Source organism: Eurypyga helias, unplaced genomic scaffold (genome assembly GCF_000690775.1).
Source record: "Eurypyga helias isolate BGI_N326 unplaced genomic scaffold, ASM69077v1 scaffold15831, whole genome shotgun sequence".
In the NCBI taxonomy this organism is placed as follows: Eukaryota; Metazoa; Chordata; class Aves; order Eurypygiformes; family Eurypygidae; genus Eurypyga; species Eurypyga helias.
The window spans coordinates 1,660-13,557 of NW_010231808.1; the positions used below are offsets into that span (position 1 = coordinate 1,660).

General features: G+C 47.1%; 1 protein-coding gene across 1 annotated transcript; it reads right to left on the bottom strand.

Moving 5' to 3' along the window:
- Nucleotides 1-1,190: 1,190 nt before the first annotated feature.
- On the bottom strand, nucleotides 1,191-10,520 carry TMEM165 (transmembrane protein 165). The gene is given in 6 exon segments (XM_010161230.1): nucleotides 1,191-1,350; nucleotides 2,768-2,873; nucleotides 6,059-6,241; nucleotides 7,291-7,466; nucleotides 10,203-10,434; nucleotides 10,437-10,520. Coding segments are annotated over 6 exon segments (858 nt in total). The 3' UTR covers nucleotides 1,191-1,273.
- Nucleotides 10,521-11,898: the final 1,378 nt, after the last annotated feature.

The window sequence follows — 11,898 nt, forward strand, 5'->3', positions numbered from 1 at the left end:
CGCTGGGAGCCGGAGTCCCGCTGGGGCGTGACGCGCCGCTGCGGTCTTACGAGTTTCAGACACGTGGCCTCACGGGCTTTTCCAGGCGGAGGAAGCTGAGGGAAGGATTAGGGACCGCTCTGTTGGCGAGCTACAGATGGAACAGTCAGGTCCGTAACGCTCCCAGTCGCTTCAACGGGGCGTCACGTTATCGACCGTGCCTGGCAAAGCAAGGCCGCTGCTCTGCCGCGGATCCTGGTGGGTTGTTTAAGCCATCCGCTCAGGATCGGAGTCGTCACTGAAGAGCAGAGAAAAGCATGAATTTCAGCAACCCAAGCAGTCAACTTTTCCCGACTCTGGTATTTGTAACAGTGTCCCAGAGAAAGCTGGGTAAGCTTTCCTCACCGTAAGCACGCAACCGCTGGGGAAACGTGCGTGGCAGGAGTCGCAGGCCCTACCAAAAACAATCCTGGGAACAGCCGAGATGGAGACACTGCCATTTATTAACAGCCTTCCTGATTACACTTCTATTCCTGAAAAGAAAAATAGGATCGCATCCAAATCTAGGAATCCCGTTACTGTTCAATCCTGGGAACAGGACGTTGTTAAGTTGGACCACTGTTACTACTTTCCACACACTTGAATGCTTAAAAATGAGGTCAAATAATGCAAACGGGGGACAGATTGCATGTTGACCATGGCAGGTTGTTACTCACCACACACCAATCTCCCAATAAAAATCCCCGACTAAGAAAGTTTTCCCTCTAAATTAAATTTATAAAACTCCCTGCGGTTGGCTTGGCCACCCAGTGGTACAGGAATTGCTCCCAGGTTTCTTGATGCTTCACTTGTCCGGCCTTGGGCGCACCCTGGAACCCAAGTCCCTGGAGGCAGGAGCCGGCTGTTTTCTCCTCAACACCATCCGCCGAGCGACACGGGGCTGGCCACAGTCCGCCGGAAGCACCGGCTCGCGAGGAAACGGGAAAGGTGGCCAGGCGTCACAGGGAGCAAAGAGGAAGCGCCGGTGGTTGCACAGATCCTCGCGACACAGCTGAGCCCGGTCTGGCAGGAAACCCCCGCCAATCCCAGCGAGGGCGGCACGGAGGACACGAACCAGACCGCGAGCGCGTCTCCAGGGCAGCACCAGTCCCGTGAATCACCTGCTAGAAAAGGTTCAGTGTCTCGTCTTCAGTGCTCGTTTAACTACGGTTCTGTACATTATGTACAAAAAAATGCACAGGGATTGCTGCGCGGCGCTTCCCGTCCCTGCTCCTCCGCAGCCGTGGAAAAGATTTTAAAACCCCGAGTCTGGACTTATAAATAGTGCAGAAAACGCAAACGCCAAGAAGACAATGCCTCCTATGATCGTCACTGAAAAAGAAAGAGCAAACCAGAAAGAAATTAGACGCTGCACATTAAACATCCTCCACATAACGGTTTGGCTTTGGGTTTTTTTAACGTCCGACTCCCAAACACTCTTACTTTAAATTTTAGGCTGCAGAGAGTGGGTGCTGTTTCCAGCTCGGCGTCAGGATGGCCACCTGTCGCCCTGCTGTCTAAGCACACCCACAAGAACATGCCCCGCTCCCTGCGAGGCAGCTTCGGCTCATTACCTCAGCTCGGTCACAAACGGAGGTTGGCGCCTGCTGCCGAGTACGTGGCTGTACGGGGGAAGTAAGATACGACACTCTCACACTGGAGCAAGCCACCCGTTAAGTGATGTGCTAATTAGCACTTTTTTGGCACTGTTTAAGCAACTATGTTGAAAGAGACCGTGTCAAAAATATCAACTGCTTGCAATGGCCACAACCTGCTGGAGGGTGGGGCAGTATTCTGCAAGCAGCACTGGATTCGGACCGTTCCCCTACTCCTCTCTCAACAAGCTAGGTGGAGCTTTGGTCTAAGCTAAGCTATTCCCGCGGCCAAAGATCTGCGCTGGGCTTGTCAGGAGCACAGGAAAGCTCCTTTAGATCAGCACCTCGCCGTCAGCGTCCCTGGGGAACGCACAAGACCACGCACGCTTCGCTTCCTGCGGCGAAGTTGGTTTTTCACCGTCGCTGCAAACTACAGAACAAATACTCTGAATGAACCGGAGGGAAGCAGCCCCGGAGAATCCCTCCTGGGAGCAAGAAATCTCGCTGCATCGCAGGACGGACAGCGGCAACAAACCGCAACCTCATCGAAGGAGAAGAGGTAAACAACCCAGGGTAACCTTCCTGGTACTTCCTGTTACAGGCAGGTGGGATTAAAAAAACCCCACATTTATGCCATGTACAGCGTAGCTTTTCAAGCTTTTACAGGCATAAGTTGTAAGCATGAAGTTCCCTTGCCCATCTGAAGGTCTGCACTCAGAGTTACGACAGAATTTGTATTACCCGCTGTCGAACGATACATACCGACTACTCAAAATACCGGATCTCCTTCCTTTTGCCAACAGGGAAGCAAAACGTGCTTCCCCTGTGTCCATCGCCAGACCTGGAGCTACACATTTTGGTTCCTTAAATCAGAGCCAGGAAGCCATTAGGTTCAGTGAAGGACAGAGCTCAGTGAAGGACAGAGCTCGGGCTCTGCCTGGCAGGAGGGACGTGGAGCACAGGGTCACCCCCCGCGAGGGGAGCTGCCTACGGGGTGGGGAGGAGGTGGGATGGAAGACAGACTCCATAAAAGAAGAGTTTTTGGCGTTTGGAGATGTTTCTCGAAACGCCGTTCGCACGCACGTCGTCGTTCACACCACAGACGTTACTGGAATTAACGGGGTTGGTTTTGGCCAGAGTGAGTTTCCACTTACCAGTCCTAACAGAAATTTTTTGTGCTATCATTCTCCCTCCAATAACCGCTAAACCAGTGCACAGGCAATGTCCCACTGTCCCTCCTACTGCCACTCCGTAGGGGTCCTGAGGGGAAAAAAAACCAGAAGGGAAACATCAGAGTTGAAAACCATGAGTCCGACACCCTCCTGCCTTGATTTCTCAGCTGTGCGCTGGCCAGCATGGAAGATACTCCCTGGTGTTTGCTCTGCTCTCCATCACTGCCTTGAAGATCACTAACGGTGGACATCAGCTAGCAAGGCAGACTTAAATCTAAATCTGACTAATACAGGAGCATATGGCGAGTTTCAACCACACAGCATCTCCAAGTTGTTAAATATAGACCCTGAAATCGTGTTGCTGTACTTAACAATTAAGCAACCTCTAGAGGGAAGGTGGCAGCTGTTGAAAACACAATGTGCATCAGCTGGAAGAACACCAACCTAAGTATAAACCAAGAGAAAAACAAACCCATGAACTGCAAATGAAAGCTTTCAGCAGCCAAAACATTCTGACTCCTTTGGCCCCCAGTCCCAGTGATCCAAGGAGGGAAATAGAAAAGAATTTAAGTCCAGAGAATAATAAACTCTTTTCAAAGTTTACCGGCAACGGAAGCTTTCACATAAAAACAAACAGCTACTCCATAACTGAACTACTCTACTACATAAGTTTCTCAGATCTCCTTACAAATGTGTGGAGCATATGTATGTGTGCTGGGTTCAGCCAGGAAAGAGTTAACTCTCTTTACCGTGGCTGCTAGGAAGCTGTTCCTGGATGCAGAGAGCAGCACTGATCAGGTCTCAGCTGGCGCTGGGCAATGCCTGCACTGAATTCAAGGTCTTTCTCCCCTTCTGACCCTGCAGCTGCATTCCCAGCTCTCGCTGTCTCCCTACAGGCAGTGCTGGGACACACAGTTCAGACACCTGACCCCAACTGACCAAGGGAGTATTTCATCCCATAGTACGTCATGCTGGGGGCAGAGGCGAGGAGGGGGTCCGGGGGCAGTTACTCTCTCCCTTACTCTCTCTCGTTCGCTCCCGTACACTTGCTGACCCTCTCCCTGACTCCTGCGTTAGCTGCTTTGCTCACTCCTGTGCTGGCTGGTTCGTGAGGGAGTTGTTTGTTTGGTTTTCCCAGTCGTGCTGTCGCTGACAGCGTTCGCTTGGAATCTGCCGCAACAGTTCTCAGGCTCCAGCCCTCGGGCTGCTGATCTCGGGCTCTCTGGGTCTGACTCTCACTACTCAGCACCTGTTGTGCACTGGTCAGTGGGTGAGGAGGAATTGTATCATACAGAATCATATGTTTTATTTTCTATTGTTTTAATAATTTATTAGTAGTAGTACTTGTATATATTAATTTAGATTTAATTAGTAAATAGTTCTTATCTCAATTTCATGAGCTTCCTTATTTCTTTTTCCTCCAATTCGTCCCCTCCACTGGAGGAGGGGAGGGGGATTTGTGAGAGCAGCTTTGTGGTTTTTGCTAGCCAGAGTTAAACCACGACAGTATGGAACAACAGAGGAATTCAGCATCAGCAATGGAAATCAATCTCTTAATGACAGATGAAGAAGGCAAGGTAGGAGCGTGACTCTCTGCTGTACCAAGACGAATGACAGGCAGTGGAGCTGAGGCCCCTGCGCATCCCTAAATGAGACTTTTAGCTCCAAGAGGGAAAAAAACTGCTGCCTTCACATGAGGAACGTGTGAAATCCCTAGCAGGCAAACAGCAAAACTACCTAGGAAATGATACAGCGTGAAGAAACAGACAACACCCAGCGGCCAAGAGAACCCAAACCACAAGCCAGTGAGAAAAGGTGGCGAGCACCAAGCAGAGGACAGGTAGGGAACACATGGGTTCTTCTGTTACAGAGATATGTGGGTCGGCAGCAGGGCTGTGCCAGCAGAAGCGCTTCCAGAATCGGGAGCAGGACCCTAAGTTCCTGGAAATCCCTGTTTCCCTTCTGTCAGCAGTTACCTGTACAGCCCCCACTGGCAGAGGGTAGATCTCACCTCCCCCATCCCATCCCATCTCTGCATAGAGATAAATTCTTTCCTCATAAGCACTTCTGCAGTACTTCTGCTATACAACTGAGGACTTCTCAAACAAGGATTTATCTGAATGTGTCATGAAACAAAGGGGTATAAAAGAATCCCACAGATAAAATGAGAACAGATCCAGATCATACTCATTCACTGATTGTGAAAGCCAAGACCAAGATATCTTCAATTCATTTTTGGTGGTATTCGTTTTCATAGCACTTACACAAACACTTCATATGCTCAAGGCACAACATGCACAGTCTTTCGCTGCGATGCTCAGCACGTCAGAGATCAGACCGCAGAGTCTGATGAACACTTCTTGATGGGACATAGAAAACGCGACCCAGATGTCAGCCTCCTCCTGTGAGAAGATGGGCCTCAGCATCTTGCCCAGCACCATCTAAAATCCCGGGCAGAGGCAGCAGTAACTCCTCATTTTCCAAGATGGCATGTAACTGCCTGAACAGTGAGATCATCTGCTCCTCCTGCTGTTCCTGGCCTCATTAGCTCTAAGCACCTTCCCTGCACTGTAATAAGGACAAGAAGTTCCTATAGACTACAGCCTCCTTCATTACGCTGCCCTGATTTATCCCTAGGGAAGGTCTGAAAATGCAATGAAAGAAGCACGAGTGCTAGGGAAAAAATGGAAATTATCTCCATGCATGAAAGAGCACAGGCAAGCTACTTCTGTTTCTTACAAGGCTGACTATAAGCCTTAATTTTCCTTTAAATATAATACAATTGTATACATTCCAATCATCATGCTGAATATAATTTCATTTACAATATTAGTTACTGCACAGGAGTTCAGAATTTATTTTAGTTCTCTACACTGTACTGCATTCACTTGGACTTTTAAAAAGACGTATCTCTGCAACAGCTTTGCGCTTGCAGGGATGAAGGATCTCTTTTTAAAGCTGCCGTGTCAAAACTGTGTGACCACACCCATCAAAGAAAAAGAAGTTTCCTAACATCTCTGTACCAGAAACAATTGTGTTCAGCAGCGGGATACAGAACAACTATTTCCAGAAATGCCTGTGCAGTCCCAATCATCTAACAACAGTTGTAATAATACACGGAGCTCCAGCACATTTATTTTCAGGTCTGGGCACAGCTGTAACGCTACGTAAGGCACAGGAAGGCAGCAGGTGTGAGCCTGATATTTTGTCTCCCTCTTCTCTGCCAGCAACCCAAAGAGGACAAAAGCACAGTGGGCATTCTGCAACACTCACCTCTCTGGCAGCCAAGACTATGGTTGTTAATTGGGAACGATCACCCCATTCTGCTAAAAACGTTAAAGTAAAAGCTTGAACAAAGATTGGAGAAATAAAATGTAGCCACTTCTTCTGAGGGATTGTGGTGCCCGGCCCCGATTCCACATCTCCCGGCCCGTTTAACAGTTTAGTTCTCTGAAGCTGTGGAGGACAAGGGAAAAATAAAAACATCATACCATAATATTAGAAATATCATCTAAACAACCCAAATCAATTGAACTGTAATGCTAGACATCTGGTATCTGGTGTGTTATTAGCCACTGACTGCTGCATTGTCAATGTATTATTTGTATTAGAGACCTTTTAAAAAAATCTAGCTACACATATGCACACGCACACACACGTGTGTACACACACACGCCCATACATACCCCTGTAATCACCTCCAACCTCCACTTACTGTCCATCCTGTACCACTTGCACTGCAGTTTCAGCAGAAATGACACCTGGTTTCTAACCACAGAGTTCCTCCTATTTTTAAAGCAGGGATCTCCCTCTTCCCAAATGCTGGCTCTCAAATTAGGATTTCATAAAATTAATGGGAAAAAAAAGAATCTTGAAAGACATAGGATTAATAATACCATTATTAACCACTATTCCTTAGAAGTGGACCAGTATATTTAGAAAGCTGTTACAACAGAGACCTTTGCTGCAACACTGCAAACCTCAGCATTAAACTGAAACGGGTTTAAATTGAAAGTGGGGAGGTTCAGATTAGATATCAGGAAGAAGTTCTTCCCGGAGAGGGTGGTGAGGCACTGGGACAGGTTGCCCAGAGAAGCTGTGGATGCCCCATCCCTGGAAGTGTCCAAGGCCAGGCTGGATGAGGCTTGGAGCAACCTGGTCTAGTGGAAGGTGTCCCTGCCCATGGCAGGGGGGTTGGAACTAGATGCTCTTTAAGGTCCATTCCAAACCAAACCATCCTATGATTCTAGGATTACTCTGCCTGGAGAGGCAAGAGTAAACTGTTGATGTCCTCTGTGCTAGTAATGCATTAAAAAAGTCAACCTCTTTTTTTCCTAAGAAGCCAGGCCTGCCTCAGAACCGAAATCACCTGTTGAGACAGCTTCCAGGGGCCACTTCTGTCCCACTTACCAGGCGTTTTCTGTGTCAGCTTACCGGTCGCAGACACATGACATTGCTGTTCTGCAGCTTCATCAGCTATAATTCACAGAAAGTTTATGACTTACTTCCTCATCTTTTTTTTTAATTTCTGCTTGAACTTCCTCCAGCTCTTCCTGACCCTCATCTGGACTCATTTTCAAGCCTTCCCGAAGCATTCGGATGCCAAAAATTGCAAACAGTGCCGTCGACACATAGTACGTGTACACACGAGGAATAACGGTGGTGGCATAGCCAAATAAAACTGGAAAGAAAGCAAATGCATCATTTAAAAAAATAAGCATGAGGATCATAATTGTTTTTCCCATAACTAAGAAATGCTCACTAGCAAAGTCTGATTCAAATATCTACTGTTAAATAAATATTGAGCCTTTTGTTAGCTTTATACAATTTTTAATTCTTTCTTTCTGCAAGGTAACAACACTGTAGAAACTCCCACCATTACTGCTGTAACAGAGACTGGAGTCTATTATTATTGCCCCATCCCTGGATGTCTTCAAGGCCAGGCTGGACGAGGCTTGGAGCAACCTGGTCTAGTGGAAGGTGTCCCTGCCCATGGCAGGGAGGTTGGAACTGGAGTCTTTAAGGTCCCTTCCAACCCAAACCATTCTGTGATGCTATGATTAACGTGCAGACAAGGCACACCAGGCAAAGCTGATGTGCTGCTATTCCCAAGAGCCAGTCCAAGCAACAGTATCTTTCCCATCAAGGACTAGGCAAGTCCTGCCCTTCTCCAAGCACGCCATGAAACTATAATCTCTAACCGTGTCAGATTAGTCACTGTGTATACCAGTAAATTCCACTTTCATCTACAACTACATGCTGGACAGCATCCCTAGTCAATCATTTCATTTATCAGATAAAGTCAGAATAAGATTTTCTACAAATTAAATCTAGTAGACACACCCACAGATCGCCCAGCTGTGCGAATCCATGCCTGCCTTCTTTTCCCAAGTGCAACTACCTGCACGTTCCTATTCCCTTCTCTCCCACATTCCCTGAAACACACAATGTGATCGCTTTTAATATTCCCTTAATTTAAAAGTACTGATCCCACTCAAAGACCAAAAAGCTGCCTCCACAGTCCATCCCACTTTTACAGGTATCAAAGGCGATCAAACTAAAGCCAAAGCTAGGTCTCAAACAAGAATAAATATGCATCCAGGACAAAGCACTTGCTTCTTCACAAAGTAAGACTAGCTAGCCTTTTTGGACAAAAAAGGCCTGTTTTAAGTGAAAGGAAATTAAAACTCCACACCAAACATTTAAGCTGCTTGGACCGTGCACTGACAACTGTTTCTGTTGTTTACTCCACATGCAATTAGCTAACAGGAAGCATATTACCGTGTGTGTTTGCTTAGACACACTGTCTTAGTTGAAAAATGTATTCCAAAGTTACTACGTAATCCGGAAATTAAGCCACACTGCCACTACCAAAAGTAAACCTGAGTCCAAAATTAATCAAGCTGCATGTGAGAAAACAAGGGCACATACGTATACGAAAAACAGTATTAGTTGCACAGCTAAATAAGAAAAGGAGTTAAACTCAGCTTATTTTTTAAGACTGGAAATATTAAAGTGAAGCAATGCAAGAAACTATACAAAAAGAGATTATTTTTAGCATTACTTGCATGTACAAGCAAAGAAATAATGAAATAATCAGAACGATAAGGCAGGCTATTTTGTCGTAAGATGCACAGCTTGAATAAACACCCCAAGTAGTGATTACTTGGAGCAGTGAGTTTAAGTTTAAGTGAGCACTTTGTCATCCAGTCGTGGTGGGCAAAAACCCCAGGAATTGCCAGACACAGCTTGGATAAAATAAGGGCTGTGGATAGAGGGGAGAAGGGGGAAAAAAAAAACCCAAAACCAAAAAAACCCAAACAAACCAAGAAAACCCCCCCACAATTCCCTTTAAAAGGAAGAAATAGTTGGAAACCTCTAAATTGGGGGGTAAAAAGGAAAAGAAAGCATTTATGAAAAAGTATCAAGAAAGATTTGAAGACTTAGTACAGAAAATGGGAGAGCCGTAACGGGCAGGAAAAAAGGTTTACAGCACAGTGGTAATTTAACCTGTGGTGTTAAATAACATCAGGTGAAGCAAGCGGGGCAGAAGCAGAAGGAGTGTCAAAGACTTAGATTAAGTGAGTAATAGAAGAAACTCACACAGTGCTGTCATTGCACACAGGGCAAATGGAAACTGCTCCAAGACTGCAATAATAATTGCAGCAATATATACAGCAATAGCTACACATCCACAAACCATTCATAGAAACACTCGCTGAGAAGCCTGCAGTTCATCGGCTGCCCGCAGCGTATATAAACCAACAAACACTATTTCAACGGTTTCTGAAACGAGCACACCTCCAACACTAACGCTGCATCTGCTATACCTGAAGGCTGCTCCCTTTTAGGATCACAGCTACGTAACCACTACAGGTTCCTCGAGTGCTCGTGACACCTCGCTCCCCCCGCAGCGCTTGGCTCTGTCAGTACCACCCATCCCAAAGGATCGACAGCAGAATGTCATCTTCCACTTACACAGCTCCCAGCATAAATCCAAACAGCTACACATACAGGGAGACAAGTCAGGGGAGGCAGGTTTGTCAGCATATTAAGAATCTTTCGCCTCAGGAGGAAAAAAGAGAAGTCACTCCCACAATCCCCTCAGGCATGCTAATTTAACAGGAGCGAAAATTAAGGAGGAAACTCCTGGCACAAAAATCAAAGGAAGTGCTTAGGTTCCCAGTCCCATTCCTCTTCCTTAAACTCACAGGGAGACCGAGGGAGTGCAAACACCTCATCGCAGGTAAGAGGCTAAATATTCAATCTGAGCCATGGTCCCCAGGAAAACCTTCACACTCTCATCAAAACAGAAAACTGCATGTGCCTCCCACATTCATTTTATTTTCAATTAAGGCTTATTGGAAAACACGTGTACCCAGCACATTTTAAGAGATAAAAAGAAAAGAGTGCTAACCTGATAAACACGTCATCAGTCCCAAGGCGAGCATAGCACCAGCCAGTACAGTCAGACGGTTGTATCGCATGGCCATGATGGCTGCAATGAAGAAGGTCTTGTCCCCCAGCTCTGAGACGATGATGACCGATATCGCAGCCACAAACGCATGAATAAAGCCCAAATTAGTCTTGTCAGCTGACTCTTCATTGACAATGTGAACTGGAACAATCGGTGAGGACCCTTTCTGTAGGAGGGGGCATGAAAAAAAACCCACTAGTTAATGAGGCGTGAATAGTTAGTTTGCAGATGTACTGAGCCTTGGATTTCTCCTGTCATATCGTAACACACAGTGTGACATTTGTCGTCTACACCTCTCACCCAGCACTAATGATCATTAACCAGCTACTCGCTGCCGCCTACCTCAAACTGCTAGTCAGGCACTTTGCAAGAAGATCAGACCATGTGCTGGTTATTAAAGCAGAACTTCACCGTGCAGACTACTGCCGGGACACGAGAAACGCTGTTACAACAAAGCATGGGGAGAACTGCTTCAGTTCAGCTCCAATATTGCTGCGTTTACAATCCCTGGCTATTTACTTCATGACCTTGACCAAACAAGCAATTTGCTGACATACAGACTAAGAACTAAGACTCTTTAAAACTGGGTGACAAGGATAGCATAGCAGAAATATAAAGTCCTTTCAAAAACTCTCAGGATCGCTTTCTTCCCTTGCAGACTCTTCCCATCTCAGCCGCATTACTATTTCACACAAGTTTTTAAGGAAGCTGGGGGGGACTTTTTACAAGGGCCTGTAGTGACAGGACAAGGGGTAACGGGTTTAAATTGAAAGTGGGGAGGTTTAGATTAGATATCAGGAAGAAGTTCTTCCCGGAGAGGGTGGTGAGGCACTGGGACAGGTTGCCCAGAGAAGCTGTGGATGCCCCATCCCTGGAAATGTCCAAGGCCAGGCTGGATGAGACTTGGAGCAACCTGGTCTAGTGGAAGGTGTCCCTGCCCATGGCAGGGGGGTTGGAACTGGATGCTCTTTTAGTTCCCTTTCCAGCCCAAACCATTCTGTGGTTCTATTATTCACCAGCTTTTTTTGTACACGCTCTACGCTTGTTTGAGATCATCTTTAAGGCTTTCCAGCGGTCCAACCGGAGCAGCACACGCCCGATCCCCCTCACCCACCGGAGCGTCTACTTTTACGCAGATCACCGACAGTGAAAAGTAAGACCCAAACCAAGGAAGTCGATGCCCGTGTGTTTGATGAGAAATGGCCAATAAAGCCTGTTTCAGCACATCCACCCGCAGAAACGGATCGCGACGTGTTTCAACACGGCGACCTCCCGGCATTCCGCAGTGCTCCAAGTTGTTGGGTTTGGTATTTTAAAAGTTTCCGTGCTCTCTCCGACAGACGCTGACTTCCCAGAGCTGTTCGCCTTTAGCAGCACTCTGAGTGTCTGGGTTTGACACCCAAACCCTGGCGCGCTCTACGTGCTAATCAAGCTGTACGTTAATGGCTTATTAATCAAGCTGTGCGTTAATGGCTTGTTCATCCCTAATTGATGACCCGGCACTAGAACCCCCAACCACCTCAGGCCGTCCCGCAGCTTCCCCTCGGGCCCCTAGAAGAAGGGGAATTTAGGATCCCGGTGGCCTCCCAGAGGCCGTGCCCGCCCCACCGACCGAGCGCTGCCGCGGGGGCCGAGC